The sequence below is a fragment of the Acomys minous genome, assembly GCF_964271855.1.
Source record: "Acomys minous genome assembly, chromosome: 14".
Lineage (NCBI taxonomy): Eukaryota > Metazoa > Chordata > Mammalia > Rodentia > Muridae > Acomys > Acomys minous.
In genome coordinates this window covers 31,168,026-31,189,871 of record NC_140496.1, presented here as the reverse complement: position 1 = coordinate 31,189,871, position 21,846 = coordinate 31,168,026, and the positions used below count along the sequence as shown (strand labels likewise).

The 21,846-nt window shown below is 51.7% G+C and overlaps 2 protein-coding genes across 3 annotated transcripts; one reads left to right on the top strand and one right to left on the bottom strand.

Annotated features, from left to right (window-relative positions):
• Nucleotides 1-4,497: 4,497 nt before the first annotated feature.
• ZNF319 (zinc finger protein 319) lies at nt 4,498-9,100 on the bottom strand. Of its 2 annotated transcripts, none has more exons than XM_084757101.1 (2): nt 8,964-9,100; nt 4,498-6,554 (listed from the first exon to the last, which is right to left on the bottom strand). In XM_084757101.1, the coding sequence occupies exon 2, from the start codon at nt 6,316-6,318 to the stop codon at nt 4,573-4,575; it is 1,746 nt and encodes a 581-aa protein (XP_084613227.1). In that variant the 5' UTR covers nt 6,319-6,554; nt 8,964-9,100; the 3' UTR covers nt 4,498-4,572. The 2 variants fall into 2 exon arrangements, with proteins under 2 accessions (XP_084613227.1, XP_084613226.1); XM_084757100.1 differs by lacking the exon at nt 8,964-9,100 and adding an exon at nt 8,436-8,576.
• A 144-nt stretch (nt 9,101-9,244) lies between these two features.
• Nucleotides 9,245-21,076, top strand: USB1 (U6 snRNA biogenesis phosphodiesterase 1). The gene is made up of 7 exons (XM_084757106.1): nt 9,245-9,384; nt 10,625-10,791; nt 13,084-13,267; nt 15,431-15,484; nt 16,556-16,661; nt 18,056-18,139; nt 19,508-21,076. Exons 1-7 carry the CDS (start codon nt 9,281-9,283, stop codon nt 19,610-19,612), a joined length of 804 nt encoding a protein of 267 aa, XP_084613232.1. The 5' UTR covers nt 9,245-9,280; the 3' UTR covers nt 19,613-21,076.
• The last annotated feature ends 770 nt before the right edge of the window (nt 21,077-21,846 follow it).

Here is a 21,846-nt window from a genome sequence, read left to right as displayed (position 1 = left end):
GGATTGTAACACCCTCCTCTGACCTCCAGGGCCACCAGGCACACAGATGGTGCATATACATACATGCAGGCAAAAGACTCATTCACATAAACCCAAATAAATAGGCTAGAGGGAGTTATGATTGGCCCAAGATTACACAGCCTGGGACTGGTAAAGCTGGCAAGTGAAGGCAGTGAGACTGCAATCATCACATTCTACTGTTTTCCTGCTCTGAGGAACAAGCCAAGAGTGGAGAAGAAAGCAGAGGGTCTTCTTGGGGCTGGAGACGTAAGACAGGCACTTAAAAGGAAGATGTCCCATTAGATACTAAGAAGCCAAGACTGATGGCATAAACCAATAGTCCCAGATGATATGCAGGCTGAGGCATGACAGACATCCCAGGAGTTTGAGACTAGCCTGGGAAACAGACTTCACAGTACTGCTCTCAGATGTACCAGTGGTGATCACTACCTCTCAGCTGTGACCTCCTATCTTCAGAGGTTCATGGCTCCTCATAAGCAGATCCCACTAGAACCTTCACCACGCCTGTAACCTTGGGATAGTGCAGCCAACTCGACTTCATCTCCAGGCCTTTTAGACGTGAATGCAATTCCATTCCCTGGCCTTTACCCCAGACCCCACCATCTTCCTTGCTGGTCTGTGCTACCCGCAGGCTCTTGGCTCTCAAACTTTGTTCAAAGCCAGAAATGCTTTCCTTCCTGCTTCTACCAGTCTCAAAAGCCTCAAATGCCCACTTCTCCACATTCTTTCCAAAGACCACGAGCACGGGGACTAGCTTCAGGGGACTCACTCATGTCCCTGGCCAGTGACTGTGGTTCAGGAACGGCGTCTGAGGCCTCCAAACCTATGCAGGCAAATTTGAACTGAATGAAATTCCTACGATAAAGTAACAGTAGTGTTTATTACAGAGCAACATGGGAACATGCATCATAGCCCAGGGTCTGGGGCTGGCAGCAGGGCAGACTCAGAAATCAGGCTCAAGCTGCGACAGGTAGAGGGAAGATGTCCTATGTCCCAGATGTTAGTGGCCACTTTAACTTTGTGTCTGTCTACGGGTGCACAGACATGTGGAGGCTAAGGGTCAACATCAGGTGAGTTCACCAAACGGTTAGATTGACTGGTAGGAGCTCCAGGAATGTCTGTCTGTCCTGTCATTCCCCCACCTGTGTTCTTCCCACTCCCAGCCTGGGGCTCCAGAATCACACAAGCGACCGTGTAAGTGCTAAGTATCTCATACTTGAACGGGCAGCACCGCCCTCACTCCCAGCCTTCCCCTGAGCTGAGCCTCTCCTCCCTGATTATTAAGCCCTTTCAACTCATCTCAAGTTCTTGCTATGTGCCTGGCAAACAGCAGGTGCTCAGTTATAGTTGTGGAAGAAACAAAGGCAGGAATGCAGAGCCAGGGTGGCATGGGGGGCACAGCGGGAGCTCCCACACACCTGCCCCCACACACAGACTGACCTGTACAGCTACTACAGCAGAGAACTCTGGAGATGTAGACTAATAGCAGCCAATGGCTCTTCCCAGGGGCGTGACCACTCAAGGACAAAACCACTTGCTTGCGGATGGGAAGCAGGCCTCGTCACCAGAGTCTGGCTCAGGGCTTGGGTGGATTCCCATAGGGTAGTACTCCATGATAGGATGAGGTCTGCTCTAGAGACAGGCGGGGTCACAGGCCAGGAAGGAGGTGCAGGTTGGAGGTGACCTTTCAAAACAGTGAAGGAGGTACAGGCCCTTTAAGGAACTACTGCTCTTCCTGGGAAGGTGGACAACTAGTTTGGATCTGTCAAGGAAGCGAAACAGCAGCTTGGGGCAAGGGGTGGGGTGCAGCAATTTGTTGCGCTGATCCCCTGGCCAGATTGTCAGGGACAGTTCCAACCAGTTAAGTGACCTGGAGCCAGATTGTCAAGGATGTCCTGGCCACACGGACTGTCTTCCACTTGAGTAGCTCTAGGCCACTTACCACTGTGTGACATGGACAATTCTTGAGCCTTCGGCTCCACATGGTCTGGACAAGGAACTGTTCAGGCCTATGATTTTATCCAGACCACACATCTAGAAAATAAGCTGGCCCTTGAGCCTGGCACAGACACAAAGGTCCCTTGCTGTTAGCCGCTGAGTGGTAGAAGCCTATAGGAAGGGGCCTCCTGGGTTCTCAGGGGCCACAGCTTTAAGAACACATGTAGTTTGGGGAGCTCTATGGCCGGTGAACTTTCTACCCTTACCTAGGCCAGGGTGCCCTTGGTTCTCAGGTGGCAGCTTCACTCTAGACTTTGGATGGACTACTGGGGGCAAGGATGGAGTACCAGACATATGTATGGAAGGACTGAGGTCAAAGCTACTGCGCTGGTCTATAGAGGGATCACTGTAGGGTAGACCAAATAAGTGTGGGCCAGCCGAGTGGGGTGGGTCTACCACTATTCCAGGGAGCATCTGAATGAAGGGGGAAAACTGCTATCTCCAAACTTCTGGCTTTTCATGAGCTGTTGGTCTCTCATGGTCCAGTTCCCTCCTCAAGGGCTATGGTAAACCTTAAAGGTATATTGCTTTGGTACCTGTCAATCAGCTTGTCTAGAGCTTCCCCTCAGAGTCCGAACGGTGACTACATGCAGTTCTCACAATGGCTAGACAAGTTAATCATCTAGTATGTTTTTTTGACAGATGAGGCGACTGTGTCCCAAAGAGGTTAAGTGACCAGTCCAAGGTCACCCAGCCAGAAGCCTCAAAGCTAGGGATTCAAGCCTACAGCCGACCTGGCACTCTGGTCTGTGTAACTCAGCCTCTGTGCCTCCCGTCCTTCCGTCTGGAAAGAATGAGTGGAAGAGCTGTGCACTGCACCAGTCAATGTCTTTACTTCTAGAGCACAAATCAAACTCACTGTATATGAACATCAAAAGTGGCTGCCTAAAATGAATTCATTCTTTTAAAAATTCCAAACTCTCAGATTTATATATGACCCAAAATGACATGAAATTAAGCTATACAATGTTATGAGTAGTATAACAAACTGCTTTTAGGATGCAAAATGAAAAAAAAAAATTAGCAGTTAGGACTGGACTGTGGTAAGCCCGAGTTCCAGTCTTTTGAGGCTTTGTGACCAAGAGTCGGCCCAAGAGAAGTGCTAACCTGTCTCTGTGGACACAGGGCAGGCCTGGGCAGACAGAGCAGGTGGGTGTGGTCAGCTGGACTTTCTAAGATGAGAGATGAGGTGGTATCCTCCTACCCATCTGGCTCTTGACTTGGGTGCTGGTCAGTCTTCTTTCAAGACTCATGGATAGGGAGAGGGAGGCTGAAGACGGCGGTCAGGGCTAGGTTCAGAATGATGACTTTGACAACAAAGGTCCTCCAGGCTCTTGAGGTGGCTCTGGCTGTGTCCAGTGATGGTGGCTGACCATGTACCTGCCAAGAACGCTGCCTAGTAGACCCCTCTATCCTTGTGTCCCCAATGTTTGCTACAGGAGGCAGGCTGTGAGCAGCCAAAAACCTAGGGGGACTCTAGGACTCAAAGGACAGCAGATTGTTTTGGCAACAAAAGATCCTTCGGGCCCAAGCCATAGCCAGCCTGATGGCATTCATGGGCTGGAAGGGCTCTGTGGGGTGAAACACCATTCCTTACCCTGGGCACCCAGGGCCCCATGTGGCCTCAGGCAGGGCTGGGATAAGCTGAAGCTGTCACTCTTGAGACCCAGACACTTTGGTTCACACAGTTTGGGGAGGGACTTGTTTATCACTGCTGGGTAAATCATGGGCTTGGTCTTCCTCCCCATGCCAGGGACGGGGCATAAAGGGGACTAACAGTCCTCCCCTTCCACAACAGCAGCTCTGCTAAGGACACACTCACTCCCCTGTAGCTCAGAACTACTCGCAGGCAGGAGGGGGTTCCACAGCCTCAGATGGCTTCAGCACAGGGCTGCTTGTGTCCCTTTCTCTGTGGACAGACAGCACTGGCTGACCTGAGGGGTCATGGAATGTTCCTGCTTCCCCACCCTGACTGGGCCCCTCGTCTCTAAGCATACCCTGCCCAAGGGCTCCTATCCTACATATTCTACTACCAGAAACTCGGGGTTGGGGAACATTTGTCCTAGCTGGGCAGAGGACTGCAGCTCATTGTCTACCTTCCAAGTGCCCAGAACTGTCACAAAGCTGGCCTTTCCCCCCATGAAAAGCAACTTGAAGGGAAACCCTACTTCCTCCTTCCCAAGCCACCTGGCTTCTAACTAGGTTGAAAGACTTGAGAAAAGCGGGTTGGCATCCTCCATACCTGGGGCAGAGAGGTACCTGATTACAGGTAGGATTCGAGTTCCCTATAGATGAGGGGTGCAGCAGGCTCTCAGAAAGCAAGTCCTGTCATGGGGAAGAGGTTAACGGAATTGGGGTCTGGCCATAGCAGTTCGGCTCCTCCCACAGCTGGGCTGATGTTAGTATTACTGAACATGCGCACCCTCCACCTGCCCAGAACCCTTTGGCCTTCACTCCTGGGGTAGGGGGTGGGGGTGGGGGTGGTCGACAGGCTTGCTGCCATGCAGCTGCAAGCAGGTGAGACTAGACAGAGCAAGTGGTGGCACAGAAGCCTTAGGGCAAACAGGCTGCCACCTGGTAGGCACCCTCCACGGCTGCAGCGGCAGCGCTGTGCTGGGCACTGTGCTCCTGCAGCAGCGCCACATCCAGGAAACGCTCGCCACACCACACACACTTGAACTGCTGCTCTCGGGCGTGCACGCCCTGGTGCTTGTTGAGATGCTCACGCTGCTTGAAGGCTTTATCGCAGTTGGGGCACTTGTAGGGCTTCTCACCCGTGTGCACCCGCCGGTGGCGCTGCAGGTCTGAGGCATACTTGAAGCGCTTCTCACAGTCTGGACACTTGAGTGGCTTCTCCCGGGCTGGGTCGCAGCGATGCTGCACAAACTCAGAGGAGGAGAAAAAGCGGCGTTCACAGAGGGTACAACGCAAAGGCTTCTCGGCCGCAGCACAGTGCGACAGCTGGTGCTTCTGCAGGGCAGACGACCGCTTGTAGGCCTTGTTACACACTGGGCACTTAAAGGGCCGCTCTGTAGAGGTTGGCAGGCACTTGTGCTGCAGCAGCTCAGCGGACTGGTCGAAGCCCTTCTGGCACACCGGGCACTTGAAGAGAGTCTCCAGGGTGTGCACATGCTGGTGGTAGAGCAGGTGGCTAGGTTGTCCAAAGCCCTTCTCGCACAGGCCGCACTTGAAGGGTTCCTCCGTCTTGTGTGTGCGCCGGTGGCGCATCAGCGCATACTGCTGCTTGAAGCCCATGGGGCACAGGTCACACTTGAAGGGCCGCTCCGCACTGTGCGTGCGCTCATGCTGCCGCAGGTCCGATGGCCGCTTGAAGGCCTTCTGGCACTCACCACAGCGAAAGGGCCGCTCACCACTTGGGGTGCAAGGGTGCTGCAGCAACTCGGACGACTCTTTGAAGTGCAGCTCACACACGTTGCAGCGGAACAGGTGGTGCTCACCGGAATGAGCATACATGTGTCGCACCAGGTGGGAGCGGTGCTTGAAGGTCTTCTCGCAGACAGCACACTTGTAGGGGCGCTCGGAGCTGTGCGTGCGCTTGTGGTGAACTAGGTGGGAGGACTGACTGAAACTCTTGTCACACAGTGTGCACTTGTACGGCTTCTCGCCAGTGTGGATCCGCTCATGCCTCGAGAGCTCCGACAGGTGCTTGAAGGGTTTCTGGCAGATGGTGCAGCTATAGGGTTTTTCCGGTTGTTCTGCAGGGACTACATTAGTGGGCGGAGGTGCTGGGGGCAGCGACGGGGCAGTGGTGGTGGCTGGTTCAGTAGCCTCAGCTGGCTTGTAGGTCTTATCACAGATGGAACACTTAATCATGCCAGTGTGGGAGCTGTGGTGTTGGGCCAGCGAGGTGAGCAGTGAGAAGCCCATTTTGCAAACACCACAGACAAAAGGCTTCTGTTCCGCCTGCACACACTGGTGCTCCAGCAGGTCGGTGGCCTGGTGGAATATCTTGAGACACTGCGTGCACTGGAATGAACGGTCATGGCCTGCCAGGCATTGATGCTCGTGTGCACCGGAGAGGTGTGCCAGGTCGTGACCACACACACCGCATTTGGGGCCTGGCTCCCCTGCTTGCAGGGGTGCATGCTGTGGGGGCTGCAGGCCTGCATCGGGTTGCAGGAGTATGCCATAGACAGCACAGCCCAGTGGGTTCTCCGCTGTGCCTGGGGGCAGCGAGTGTTCAGCCAGGGCTGGTGGGGGCTCTGCATGGTCCTGAGGCTGTGGTGGCTGTGGCTGTTGGGGCTGAGTCTGCGGTGGCTGCTGCCAGCTTTCCGACATGCTTGGGAAGATGAAACTCGGTTTGGACAGTAATGGCTTCAGTTTCCCGCTTAAGGTGAACCAACCCTAAGAGAGAAGCTACCGGATCTCAGGAATGGACAAGAGGACACAAGGCACAGAGGACTGGTCAAATAGCCCTTGTCATTAGCCAAGAAGGTAAGTCTACAGGACACGGGGCTCTTCGAGACAGGGTCCCAGCAATGCCAAGAAGGCTCTGCCTTCCCCAGTTATCGGTTCTGTAGGGAAGAGAGACACAGTGAACTTGAGGCAGGGACAAGTGGCCCTTCCCGTATCTTCTCCTGCACTGCCCACAGTCATGGCACCGATATTCGATACTTTAAGGGAAGGAGATGCTCAGGGCTAGAGACCTGCTCCCTTCACGTGTTATCAAAGAAGTCTGCTGGCAGCTCCACTCCTCCATGCCAGGGGGAAGGGAGCTATTTCCACAGCCATTTTCTTCAATCCCCCAGTCCCTGGCAGAGCATCTCAGCCTCCGCAAAGCCCCTCTAGTTTCCATATGATCTGTCCAGTCAGATGTCTCACAGGGTCTTGGGTGACCAGTCCCGAAAGCCTGCCAGCCCCTCTCACATTGACATGAGAACACCACTCCTTAGAGACCAGAGGATCCTGCTTGCAGAAGGAAGCCAGTATGAGTCCTAAGGCAGATGGACTCTGGGAAGCTAGGATTAAGAATCACCTAAAAGGCCAGGCGTGGTGGCACACACCTTTTATCCCAGCACTTGGGAGACAGAGGCAGGTAGACTGATGTGAGTTCAAGGCCAACCTGGTCTACAATGTAAGTCTAGATCAGCCAAGGCTACACAGAGAAACCCTGTCTCAATAAACAAACAAACAAACAAACCACCTAAAAACCCTCTCCTCGGAGGAACTGATCTACCTTCCTCTTCCCCTGCACTCCAGGCCTTTCCCAAGGTACACGCATCTCTGGTTATTAACAGGATGAATGGTCTTGTAGAAAAGAAGGGTTAAATGACAGGGTTACAGACCCACCCATGGTGGGGTACCTCCGAGCTGCACTTCTGCACTCTAGTCATCTCCCAGAGGAGTCTAAGAATCCTGTGAGCCCTTTGACTGTCAAGGTGTAAGAAACTGTACTGTTTGCCTGAGTTCTGCAGCCTAAAGCATGCTACAGGGTTTTTCTCCTCCAGGTCATTCATAGTAATCAGTGCAAGACAAAGCTCACCCACAACCCCAGCAAATCTCTAATTCACCGCTTTGAGGCATCATTAAAAATAATCACAGAGAGAGAGAAGGGGAGGGAGGGACTTTTGGAATCAAAAGCAAATCCCCTGCCAGTTTCTCAGCTCATCTGCTGCTTAGGTTTCAAAGTTTGTAAGTTTTCTCTAAGAGGAAGAAGGCAGAGAATGGCCTCGCAAGCCAGCCTACCTGGCTTCTAACTGTTCTGCTAAAGAAACCTAAGAATCAAGCTAAAAACTGTCATCCTCAGCATCTTCTAAGAAGCAAGGGAATAAAGCAGTTGCTGCTTTGCTGTAGCACCAAGGAATATGGACAAACAGCTACAGCTAGTCGTCTCAGCGTTCTTAAGGTAGAAAGGAGAGGCGGAGGGCTCCGTATATGCTGTCTGGGTCTGGCTGTACCAATCCAACTGTGTTATTTTTTTCCTGGTATGAATGGCTGCCAGCCCCAGCGGCCACCCCCACTCACCAACCTCCCGGAGCAACCCCACCGCCCACCCCGAGCCTTCTCCAGGAAGGTAAAGGCAGGAACACTCTCATATCACTCCGCAAAGGGCAGGAGAGAGGAGGGGAGCGGAGGGGAGGGAAGGCAAGGAGAAGTCCCTAACCTGCGCCCCACCTCCGCCTCTCCGAGGAACTAAAGGAAAGCTGATCGTCTCCCATTAGGCCCAGCTGGGCTGCCTCCTGTCAGCTCTTGCTCAGGAGGGCCCAGGCGCTGTGTCCAGAAAAAGGGTGGTTCCGGCCGGCCGAGGAAGGCCCCATAAGCCTCAAACCGTGCCGGGGAAGCGACTGTGCTTCCAGGCCCCAGCCTGGGCTGCCCCGGAGCTCAGGAGGCTCTCCCCGGCTGCGGTAGGCATGGGAGTGGCCCTCCGATGCAGTCCCCGGTGCCCGGTCGCTCACCTGCTCCAGGCCGCCCCGTGGGGTCAGACGCGGGCCGAGCAGAGACCAGCTGCTTTCTCTGCCGCCTCTTTATTCCGGCTGCATCCGCCGCGGGGCGGCCTACGCGCCCTGCCAATCCCCGGCCTCGCGTAGCATGGGCCTTAGCTGCCCGGGGTCAGGAGACGGATTTGTGGCAGCCGGAAGCGACGAATCGACCCACGTACTCGGGCTAGCGGAACCGGGGCAGCGGACCGACGGGAGAGCGGACGGACAGACGGCCTGGCAGAGACCGGCGGACAGGCGGGCGGCACTAGGCCTGGGAGGCGGGACCCGGGAGGGGGAGGAGGGAGAGCGAGGGAGGAGCTGCAGCCCGGGCGGCGGCTGCCGAGCAGCCAGCGGCGCGGAGCGAGGTCGCCCCCTGCCGGGGACCCGCGGCCTCGCCCGCCCGAGCCTGTGGGTCCGGAGGGGCGGGGCTGGAGCCTCGGGATCCGCTCGCCCTAGCGGACGGAGCGGAGGCGCCGGGTCTCCGGTCTTCTGCAGCTGACGTACCGATCGCCTCGCTCTCAGCAGGGATCCTGGAACTCCAACTTTGTGCACATCTGGCAAACGGACCCACAGACCTGTGGAACCCGCACTGGGACTCTAGGGGCGACCGAGAGCTCCGGAAGGCCACCTGCAGCACTTAGCGCACAGCCGGCGGGCGCAGTTCGCGTTAGTCTCGCTGGGCTCCGCCCCGTGGGTCGCCAGGCCCGGTCCCCCGCGGTGGAGCTACTTCTAGGTCCCGCCCCAGAAAGCACTTCCGGCTCAGCGGAACTGCCGGCACTGGCTGAGGTTGCCAGCGGATTTAGCTTGTGGTCAAGGCCTCCATGAGCGCGGCGCCCCTGGTGGGCTACAGCAGCAGCGGCTCCGAGGATGAAGCCGAGGTCGCCGCTGTGGGGCGGAACGAACCGGGATCTGGGGGCTACCGTTGGTGAGGAGCGAGGAAGTTTCTCTCGCGAGGGCGCGATTCTTTTGATACCCCAGTGGGACCCGAGCCTCAGGGGTGACCGGGAGGGTGGGTCCGTGCCCCCCATTAAGAAGGAAAAAGGGGAACCGGGCGTGGTGGTGGCTCACGACTTTAAATCCCAGCACTCGGGAGGCAGAGGCAGGAGGATCGCTGTGAGTTCGAGGCCAGCCTGGTCTACAAAGTGAGTCCAGGACAGCCAGGGCTACACAGAGAAACCCTGTCTGGACAGAAAAAAAGAAGATAAAAGGGGACTTCGAGGGAAAGGATTCAAAACACACCCTTGAAAAGCCCTGGAATCTCGATCTCTCTCCCGCTCCCTCTCCTACCCCTGCCCCTTTTCCCCCTCCCCCGCCCACCCCTGCCTTGGCTAAGGCAAAGTTGGGAGCGAGGGCACCGGTTCCAGTCAAACCCTCTCCGCTGGTGCATGATGCGCAACAATGTTTCTTCTTCCAAGATCTGTTTCCTCATTTGAACACAGTGCAATTATAACCAAAGCTTTTCAGCCAGGCATGCAGGCCTTTAATCCCAGCACTTGGGAGGCAGAGGCAGGCGGATCGAGGCCAGCCTGGCCTACAAAGCGAGTTAGGATAGCCAAGGATACATAGAGAAACCTTGTTTCGAAAAACAAACAAACAAAAGCTTTTCATTTCATCTAATAAACACTCAATGGATAGTCACTAGAGACTGGACGCTCCAGGCGGGCGCAAAACCCATAGGCATCTTAGATTTTAAGGGCTTTGGGTTCTTAAATACCAGTCTTTGCTGATTGCAGTAGTCAGTTAATTGCACAAGAGCTCTAGCAAATAGAAAATATGCTTTACATACTAGGGAATTACTCTAAGCCAAGATCACAGAGCTACGTCAGTTCAGGCCTGTCCGGATAGGCAATTAAGGACCTCCAAGCCACACTGCTACCTGCTCCTGTTTCCCATGGGGACCAAGAGCCCCACAGAGGTCTGCCTCCCAGAGAAGCTGGGAAATGTCACTAGATCTAGAGAGCTATGGATCTCTAGATGAACCTCAAAACACCCGCCTGGAAATCGACACTGTGGCTGAGGGAAGAGGATGAAGTCTGAGGCCAGCCTGGACTACATGCAAGATGCTGTAGAAAGAATCACTGTGCACAGGGGCTTAGAACTTGCGTTGTATGTGCAAAGGGAGACGACGCTAGGAGGATAAATGCTTGTTCTTTGTCGTTTTGCAGTGGCCAGGACCCGGTTCCCAGCCAGAGGTTTCCAGTGCCTGACAGTGTACTGCGCATGTTCTCGAGCACAGAGGAGGGGCCCGAGGATGACAGTGCAAAGCATGGGGGGCGCATACGCACCTTTCCCCATGAGCGGGGCAACTGGGCCACCCACATCTACATACCCTGTGAGTCACTTACTAATGGCAAATGGTCAAAAACAAGTCCATCCCTAGCTATAGCTTGGAGGAAGAAACTAGGGCCCCTGTGTGCTAGATTCATATCAACCCCAGCCCTGAGGTGGTGACAGGCTCCCTCAATGCTGAATCAGACCGCATGCACTGATTGTTCTGCAGGTTACCAGGTGTCCTGGGGTCTTCATTGCCACACCTCTAAAGTGGGAGTGAGAATATCTATCTCTTTGGAAGATTAAATCAGATAATCTATGCCAAGTCCTTCACAGCACTCTAAAGCGGTGGCTCCAATTTTTTGTATACTTTCTCATTATCTGCATCTACCATCACAGAGCTACATTTCTCACACTTTTTTTGTTGTTTTGGGGGGGTTGTTTTGACTTGGTTTTGGTTTTTTGGGGTTTTTTTTTGTGACAGCTTTCTTCAAATAATTCTAGAGCTATCCTAGAACTCAGGGGTCTGCCTGTCTCAGCCTCCTCGGTACTGGAATTAAAAGTGTGTGCCGATACCACCCAGCTGGCGTCCACATTATCATCACCAGACTTAAGTTTATTACGGCTAATTCTTGGTGTTGTATATTCTATGAGTTTAGACAAACTTAAAAATATGTGCATCTATATTATCATGTAGCGTAATATCAGTGCTATAAGAATCCTTCATGTGCCGGGTGGTGGTGGCGCACGCCTTTAATCCCAGCACTCGGGAGGCAGAGGCAGGCAGATCACTGTGAGTTGGAGGCCAGCCTGGTCTACAAAGTGAGTCCAGGACAGCCAAGGCTATCAGTTCCGAGGAACAATTCTCCTGGCATAATTAGGATTTCTTCTGCTGGAACCCGGAGTAACCAGAACCCAGAACCTCAGCCAGAGCCCCGAGCCCCAAGCCCCAAAGCCTTCGCTTGACTGGTTCTCTCTAGGAGCATCTCGAAGTGGAGCAATGAACAGCCAAAACTATCCCCAGTCTCCAAAGACCCCCACTTGTTTTTAGCTCACATTTATACCTCCCCTCAGAATTTGTTCAAGGATATTTTTCAGCTGGTTAACAACAAATATCCCCCACATGGTAGTTCGACTTCTAAGGGGCTAAACATCACCTGTTCTCTCACAAGTCTTTTTCTCATCCCCCACTTGTGATCTAAACAAAAAACATGTTTATCTCTCGTGTGTGTGTGTGTGTGTGTGTATGAATCCTTTGTGCTCAAGTTAGCCATCCCAGTCTCCACCAACCATTTGTTTCCACAAATTTGCTATCTCCAGAATGTCAGAATTAGGATCCTTTGGTATATAGCCTTTTCACATTAACTTCTTTGACACAGAAGTATGAATTGAAGGTTCCTCTATGCCTTCTCACAACTTGGTACTCATTTCTTTTTATTGCTAACTAATATTCCATTGTCTGGCCTACCACAGCATGTTAACCTACTAAAGGATATTTTGGTTGTTTCTAACCATGAGCAGATACGCATAAAAATGCTTTGGGCTGATCTGGTGTGGTGGCACATGCCTTTAATCTTAACACTCCAGAGTAGAGGCAAGTAGGTCTCTGAGTTCTAGGCCAGCCAGAGCAGAGCTACACAGTGAGACCCTGTCTTAAATAAAATAAAAAAGTAAAATAAAATATGTGTGTGCACCGGGCACGGTAGCACACACCTCTAATCCCAGCACTCAGGGAGGTAGAGGCAGGCAGAATATCTGTGAATTTGAGGCTAGCCTGGTCTACAAAGCAAGTCCAAGACAGCCAGGGCTACACAGAGAAACCCTGTCTTGAAAAAGCCAAAAACAAACCAAAACAACAAAAATAAATAAATATAATATGTATGTATCTATGCATGTGTGCCTTGGCTTTCGTGTGGACATGTTTTAGCAGCTCCTTGGTGTAAACAATAAGGAATGTGACAGATAAATGATTGTATGGTAACAGTATGTTTAATTTTTCAAAAAACCACCAAATCTCCCCAACAATGGCAATACTGTTTCGAATTTCCAACAGTAGTGAATAAGAGTAACCTTGTTGCAGAGCGTGGTGGCACTCAGGAGGTAGAGGCAGGTGGATCCCTGTGAGTTCAAAGCCAGCCTGGTCTACAAAGTGAGTCCAGGACAGCCAAGGCTACACAGAGAAACCCTGTCTCCAAAAAACCCTAAATAAATAAATAAATAAAGTAATGGTAGGCTGTGCAGACGTAGGCTACTCCTGAAACTAGACTCTAAGGGCTCCCCTGCCCTCTGGGCTTTGTGATCACCTATGACACCTTGGCTAAGAGGGCAATCCACCGTCCCTGCTGTTTCCTAGATGAAGCGAAGGAGGAGTTCCTGGACCTGCTTGACGTGTTGCTGCCCCGAGCTCAGGCGTTCGTGCCCCAGCTGGTGCGGATGGAAGAGTTCCACCTCAGCCTGTCTCAGAGCGTGGTGCTCCGCCACCACTGGATTCTCCCCTTTGTGCAGGTGCTCAAAGAGCGCATGGCCTCTTCCCAACGGTGAGCACGTCCTTCTTCGGTCACCACTTCTCCTTTCCTGGGCCTTGGTGAGCTTGGAGGCAGGCATGGTGAGAAGAGAACAGGCCTCCGGAGGCCGCTGTGCTGCCCACGCACGCAGGCACCTCACCTGAGCTCTTCCATACTCCTCCACTGTGTTAATATGGAGCACCTGCGCCTGCCTCTCAGCTCACACCTGGCACTTCCAGCGCGCTTGTTGCCGGCTATGTAAGAGCCCCTCTCATAACTAGCACTTCCACAACTCTCCACTACCTAACTGGGAATCCTACAGTGCAGTTAGGTTCTGACAGCAATGTCCCAGAGTTCTTGCAGCCTCCCAGGCTAAGGGCATCCTCCCACAGGCTGGCCTCCACCGTAGATGCCAGCCACACAGTAGCTTAACCGAGTATTGTGATTACAGATCAGAGCATCTATGACTCCATGCCCACCCTCTCCTATGGACCATTTGCTAGAATGACTCACCAGGGAGATGGCTCACTTTTATTTATTTAGTGAGGCAGGCAGGTCTATAGATCAGGCCGGCCTTAAAGTTATAGCAAGCCTGCCTCAGCTTCCTGAGTGCTGGGATAGGTATAAGCCACCACATCCAGACCTACAAAGGAGAGAGAGAGAACAAGAGAAATGAGAGAAAGAAAGAGATGAGAGATGTCACTGAGCTTTCTCCCCGACCCTTCAGGCTCTTTTTATTGGACTTGAGAGGGGATGCCTCAGCACTCAAGAGCACTGACTGTTCTTACCTAGGACCTGGGTTCAGTTCCCAGCTCTACTTGGCAGCGCATACGCTCTGCACTCTAGTTCGAGAGGCTCTGCTGGCCCCTTCTGGCGTCTACAGGCACTCCATACACGTGGTGCACAGTGTACATGCAGGCAAAACATTCACACAAAAAATAAGAAAAATCAATTTTAGTGTGTGTTGTGTGTGCACACATGCATATGTGTATAAGGGTCTGCACCTTCGTGTGCATGTGGAGGCCAAAAGAAGTCATTAGCTGTCTCCTATCATTCTCTGCCTACTCCTTTGAGGCAGGACATTTTCCAAACACCTGGGTCCTTGTGTTTTCTGGCTTGGAAGCCGACAGGTTCCAGAAGTCCTCCTGTGGCCGTCCCACTTCTTGCTGAGGTTACAGGTGCTCACAGGGTGCCCAACTTGTTAGCTGGGTCCTGGTATCAGTCCTCATGGTTCCCGAGTGCTCCTAATCACTGAACCCGTGCCCAGGTGTTTGTTTTGTTTTGTTTTGTAATAGTTTCAGCAGAAGTCATGGGAATGCCTTCGGTTAGCCTGACCCTGTTCATTCTCCTCCCTTGTAAGTAAGGAGTGGAAAAGCCCTTTCCCTTTGTTCTAAAGAATGCTGCCCTTATCTTACTGGAGCTCTGTTTCCTGGGCAAACAAGCATTCAAGCTGGGTGGTCCGCAGCATTGTCATGGTAACAAGACTGTCAGGTGCCCTGCAGGCATGCTGCATGAAGGCCAGAAGCCAGGGCATGGGAATTCATGAATTAGATCTTTGGGGGAGCCACTCCTGGGCCTCCTGTGAGTACTAACTAGTTCTTTAACAGAGCAGCCACCTTGATGGGTGCTGGAAATAGCCAAGAGTCACTGAAAGTGGTATGAGCCAGGCTGGAGAGATGACTCATCAGATTAGAGCACTGTCTGCTCTTCCAGAGGTCCTGAGTTCAATTCCCAGCAACCACACTCCTAGTGGAATCTGATGCCTTCTTTTGGCAGGCAGGTGTACATGCAGATAGAGTGCTCACACATAAAGTAAACAAACTCTTCTAAAAACAGAAACAGCATGAGTCTCTGTGGGGTAAGTGTGTAGCCTGTTGCCCTGTTCACTTGAGGGCCAGAGAGCCCTGGCTGTCCTGGACTAACTTTATAGATCATGGGTTAACGATATTGATTGTAAAATGAGTTAATTATATTTTTAAAGTGCTCTTTGGGGGGAGTATTTAGAGGACTGATGTTGTTCCTTCATTTGTTTGAAACAGATTTTTACTATTAGTTGAGATCATCTCCTTGGCCTCCTGAGCACAAGGCTACAAACATCCATCATCATCCCCAGTGAAAGTGCTGGTTTTTAAAGCATGAACTATTGTTTTATTTCTTTTTCTTTTCTTGACATATCTTTCTTCTTTTAAATTTTAGCTTCTTCTTTACTGCCAATCGGGTAAAGATTTATACCAATCAAGAGAAAACCAGGTGGGTCCCTGACTTGAGTCACCAGAAAGTTTTGTATTGCCAAGATAGAGGGGATGGGCGTTGTTTCCACCTGCACCTGTAGGGCATCTGCTCCTAAACCCAAACTTACCCAGAAGAATGGAGGCCAGCTTGCAGGTGGCGCAGATGTAGGAGAGCCACCGCCTCAGTAGAGAGGGTGCTATGGCGCTGGAGGCCTGTCCTGTCTGGCTCCCTCCCTGTCAGAGGGATGCGCTCCTGTCACCTTCCTTCCTGCACCTTCCTGCACCTTCCTTCACTTCCCTTTACTCCTCCAGTGCCAAATGAACGGATGAGGTGTGAAGAGTTCCAAGTACTGAAGCGTTAAGAGAACGTAAGAGGGCGTTTTTACGTGCCAGGCCTCCCTGTGCTCTCCACTCACCAAGCCGCCCCTCTCAGCTGCTCTGAAAGGGCTCACTCTTCCCGTCATCGTAGCTTTATAACCTTATAAGCTGAAGGGTTTCCGGAAGTGGGCATTGCCAAGCAAGTGAGGACAGGATTCATGGCTTTGGTGACACAGAGTTCATTATAATCGTTGGCCGCCTTGACAAGAGCATTTCTGAGGGAGGGGTAGAGGTGGAAGACCAGACAGAGGAAGGGCTCAGACCACCTTGTTTACACTGTTTCACTGAGAAGGGGATGAGGGCTGGCTGAAGATGCAGCTTCAGGAGAGGATTTAGTTACTAAAGACAGCAGCCCTTGGAACCTGCAGGAGGAAGCGGGTACCAGACAGCCAAGCTTTGAGACGGGGATGAGTCCATGGGGTCTGCCCGAGAGTGGAGGCGGCAAGAGGGCGAGGTGTGCGGTGGCAGATGAGGCTGCCTTGCAGGGATCCTTAGACACGAGAAGAGGCAGTACCTACTGAAAGCAAGGTTTCAGTTCAGGGAAGAAAGGGGGATTTGAAGAGTCGGTTCATGGAGCAGCAAGGGCATGCGCAGGAAGATGGCCTGAGCCACAGCCCAGGTCCCTAGACTTCCTGTCGGATGCCTCCTGCTCCTATTTGATTGGTTTGTGCTATCACAGGCTGCATTTCTCATCTCTGCTGCTTCTTCCTAGGACCTTCATTGGGCTTGAGGTCAGTTCAGGACATGCCCAGTTCCTGGACCTGGTTTCAGAGGTAGACAGAGTCATGGAGGAATTCAACCTCACTACTTTCTACCAGGTAATGCACAGGGTTGAGGAAAGGGAACAGTTTCTGCCACAGGGCTGCTACAGCGCTGGCCCTGGAACAGAGCAGCCTCAAAGAAGCGACCTCTAGAACTCACCCATGTGGAACCCTGAGTGCCAGCTCCAGGATTGGGATCTGGGGTGTTTACACAGAGCCCTACATCCAAAAAACCCTTTGTACGGCCTGAGATTTGTGCTTTGAGTCTATTCAGTGTGTTTTTCAAGACCATGCTTGGGTATGCAATTATTTTTGAATAGAGATAATTATTGTTTCTTCAAAATTGTTGACATTTTTGGGTTTTATTCACTTAATCTGGAAAGTGTAGCCTCTGCTGGAATGTTGTAGATGAGGAAGTGGGTAGCGCTGGGCATACCAGCACACGCCTTCAAGCCTGACGCTGGCGGCTAAGGCGAGGATGGCTGCATGACTGACTTCTGACGAAGGGCTGTCCCTCATAGGGAAGGAACACACAGCTCTCTATCCAACCCCTTTAATCTTCACACACACACACACACACACACACACACACACACACACACACACACACACACACACACACACACCCTGAGACAGGGTTTCTCTGTTTAACAACCCTGGCTGTTCTGGACTCATTTTGTAAACCAGGCTGGCCTCAAACTCACAAGATCCACCTGCATCTGCCTCCCAAGTGCTGGGATTAAAGGCGTGCACCACCTTTAAACTTTTTTTTTTTTTTTTTTTTTTTTTTTTTTTTGCTTATGGATGTTTTGCCTATCTGTATGTCTGTGCACCATGTGTATGCAGTGCCCTTGGAGGCCATAAGAGGGTGTCAGTTCCCCCTGGGACTAGTGTTACAGACATTCCTTACAGAGACTTGTTAGCTATCAGTTGAGTGCTGGGGACCAAACCTCTGTCACCTGGGAAAGCAGCTGGTGTCCTTTTTTTGTTTTGTTTTGTTTTGTAGTTTTTTGAGACAGGATTTCTCTGTGTAACAGCCCTGGCTATTCTGGACTCGCTTTTGTAGGCTGGCCTCTAACTCACTGCAGTCCACCTGCCTCTGCCTCCCAAGTGCTGGGATTAAAGGCATGCGCCACCACGCCCTGCCTCACTGCTGGTGTTCTTAGCCTTTCCTCCGAGCCAGTGCCCCTCCACATCTCTTTTTCTAAGGGTGCCATCCTGTGCCCCCATCTAACTCTGATTACCTCCAGATACCATCACTCTGGGGGTTAGGCTTCCACTATTTGCATTTTGGAGAGGAACACAAAATGTAGCCAGGAGCAGCACAAGCTGTTGTGTCTGTGTGGGGACTTGACTTTAGCACTGGTGCAGCCTGGGTCCTACAGGTAGACGTCACAGACCTGCTGTGATGGGTGGGCCTGCTGTGCCTGACTCCCTGTTTTCTTCCCTAGGACCCCTCATTTCATGTCAGTCTGGCCTGGTGTGTGGGTGATGCTCGTCTCCAGCTGGAGGGACAGTGCCTGAAGGAACTACAGGTAAATTTCCAGGGCAGGCAGGGACATAGATCTCCAAAAATGATGAGATGGACAAATGATGGAAAGGGAAGAGCTGGGTACTTAAATATAAATCTGTAGGAAACCAAGGGGCATGGAGGAGACCCTCACCCATCCACCCTCACCCCACTGCCTGCTCAGTGTCAGCCCTGCGGCGGCAGCAGCAGCACCTGGGAGTTGATTAGCAGTGCAAGTGCCCTGGCCCTACTCCAGACTTAGGGCAGCAGATTTGTACTTTAGCCAAATCTCTAGGGCTTTGTGTGCCTGGCCTTCCCACCCTGGTGTGTGAGGAGGCTGGAAGCCCACCCCTCAGCCCCAGCCACTTATCTGAGACCAAAAGTTTGGCTCCGGCAGTTGGAAATGGAGGGAAAATGCCAGGTGCACAGAACCTCCAGCCCTCAGCTGTTGCACTATGGGTCTTGTTTTTGAGGCAGGGTCATATAATGCCTCCTTGCGTGGCCTGGAACTCACTGTAGAGCAGGCAAGCCTCAAACTTCAGTGTTCCTTCTGTCTCTGAGTTTTAAGATTGCAGGCATGTGCCACCATGGCAGGCCACATTTTGATAGCATGTGAAACAGGTAGCCTTTCTGTCAGTGTCCTGGAATGAGAATTTTAAAAAATGTTTATTTATTTATTATGTATACAGTATTATGCCTGCATGTGCTGCATGCCAGAAGAGGGCACCAGATCTCATTGTGGATGGTTGTGAGCTACCATGTGGTTGGTTGCTGGGAATTGAACTCATGACCTCTGGAAGAGCAGTCAGTGCTCTTAACCGCTGAGCCATTTCTCCAGCCCCCCTGGAAGGAGAATTTATAGTGCAGATGCACAGTGCCTGACAGCTGACACCCTCCCCTGACAGTGCACAAAGGCAAGCAAACAGCAGCATGGCCCTTTATCCATAGCACTTCTGTTTTTCTCAAGAGGAGCCAAAAATCTAGATTTTTATGTGCTGTCTTTTGATTTTCCTGTGTTGGCAACTGATTAAGATTTTTTTAAAAATTCTTTGCAAGTCAAAATCTGTGCAAGCTATGGGCCATCATCTCTATAGGCACCTTCCCTTCAGCCTGATCATATGGAAGGCAGCAAAGAGCTGTGATGTCTAGCTCCAATAGAGGCAGTCCCAAACTAAAGCAAGCTTCATAGTAGTCACTGCCTCCAGAGCACTCTGTGCCCTCATCATAAGCTGAGGTGATAGGTCCTACCTCATAGGTAGGGTGATTGGACAGAGCCTGGAGACCACATGAACTGGGACACTCTCAGCATTGCCCAGTTTGCTGGACTGGTTTTGTGGTGCTCTGGGTTTGATTCCCCCTAACATAGCTGTCATCTCCCTGCTGCTGGCTGAAGGAAATCCTGGATGAATTTGAAGACTCTGAGATGCTGTTGCGTGTGCTGGCTGAGCAGGTCCGCTGCAAGTCTGGGAACAAATTCTTCTCGATGCCTTTGAAGTGAGACTTGTCCCCTGCCTCCATACAGGCCAACTGAGATGGAGGGGCCTGAGGCCATCTGTGGGCTAACCTAGTCCCACATTTGGCACTGTTCCAGCGGGCTGCTCGAACTCTTCCTGGTCCTGGTGATAGGTTGGTAGACTGTGGCTGTGATGTGGTCATTTCCAGAAGTCACCAGTAGAGGGCAGCCTGGACCTCTATTTCTTCTGCTAGTCTTAGGAAAAGAAAATGAGCCTGACTGAGGAGCCCACACCAAACACACACACCGTCCCACTGAGGTCTCTCCACTTCATCCACTGCCATACTCTATATTGATGCCATTAGCCATCAACCAATTTCTTTCTTTTTTTTCTTTTTTTCTTTTTTTTTCTTGTTTTTTTCAAGACAGTTTCTCTGTATAGCCTTGCCTGTCCTGGACTCACTTTGTAGACCATGTTGGCCTCAAACTCATGAAAATCTGCCTGCCTCTGTCTCCCAGAGTGCTGGGATTAAAACAGCCAGGTTTTTGTTTGTTTGTTTGGTTGGTTGGTTTTTCTTTTCTCTTTCCTTTTTTTTTTTTGTGGTTTTTTTTTTTTTTTTTTTTTTTTTTTTTTTTTTTTGGTGTTTTTGAGACAGAGTTTCTCTGTGTAGCCTTCACTGTCCTGGACTCAATTTGTAAACCAGGCTGGCCTCGAACTCACAGGGATCCACCCACCTGCCTCTGCCTCTGGAGTCCTGGGATTAAAGGCATGAGCCACCACCGCCTGACTGGTTGGTTGGTTTTTTGAAACAGTGTTTCTCTGTGTAGCCTTAGTTGTCCTAGACTCGCATTGTAGACCAGGTTGGCCTCAAACTCACAGGGGTCCACCTGCCTCTACTTTCCGAGTGCTGGGATTAAAGATGAGTGCCACCACTGCCTGGCCAAAACAGCCAGTTTTTAAAATCACTGTGCCTGACTCCCCTCTGTCAAACTGGGGGTTTCAGTGAGTCTGTCACCTTCCTTTTAATCTCCTTTATTTATCACCTTTTCTCTTTATCCCATCCTGAGCCAGGAGAGGTCATTTTAGGGCCAGGGCACAGGGTGCTAATTTGCGGTCAGCAGCGGTTTTCTTCATTCCATCCTCCCACTTACCCAGCCAGGTGCCTGGGGAGAGCCCAGCAGATGTTTCATTTTGGCCTGTATGGCTGCCAGCCAGGCCTCCAACACCCATGACCCCTGGTTTCCCCCACCAGCTTTCCCAAAGGAGCATACGGCACCTCTCTTCCAGGCAGAATCCTGCCTCTGTTGCTGAGCATTCTTCAGGGGTGGGGGTAGGAGGTGGGGAGAGGGCCACGGAGGCATAGGAGAATTTCCTTTCCATCAAGCGCCTATCAGGGCAAAGAACCGGTCCTCTGCAGTTGTCATGGGGATTTCTAGTGATGGATGAAAAAATATTTTTTTACAGTTGTAAATTATGTTCAACAAATAAAATCTGCCTTTTTAATGTGGTGTCATATTTTAAACTGCTTCTGTTTTAAAAGGTGAGAGGTGCCTTTGCACCCCTCTAGCTGTGCGTCACACTTCAGGGGTCTTTTGGGGGTTCTGCTATGACTTCTTCAAAGATTTTGGTGTACTTGTTTATTTTAGTGTATGTGTGTGTGTGTGTGTGTGTGTGTGTGTGTGTAGGCACATGAGTTCTGAGACCAGCTCTCAGCAATCAGTTCTTTTCTGCCACTTTGTGGGCTCCAGGGATAGACTCCTGTTGTTGGTTACCAAAAAGCACTTCCAGCCAATGAGCGACCTCACCAGCCCTTGGCTGGAACTGTGACTTTTGAGAAAAGATATGGGGGTTCAGGGTGCTGGGATGATAGCTGCTCTTTGAGAGGACATGGATTTGATTCCCCACACCCATGTGGCAGCTCACAGCCATTGTGACTCCTGCCCCTCTCTAGCCTTCTTGGGCATCAGGCATGTACATGGTGCTCACACTTGCAGGCAAAACACCCATACACAGACATTTTTTTAAAAAGTGGGAGCTGCAGAGCTACCTCAGGCAGCAATGTCCTTGCTTTGTAAGCTTAGGGACCTGGACTCAATCCTCAGACCCCGTCCTTTAAAAGGTGCTGCAGTAGCAAACGCTTGTAATCTGCACTGGGGAGGCAGAGAGCAGAAGGTTCCCTGAGCTCACAGCCAGCTGGCTGGCCCCGCCTATTTATCAAGTTCTAAGCCAATGAGAGACGCTGCCTCAGAAAACAAGGTGAATAGCTTCTGAGGAACAA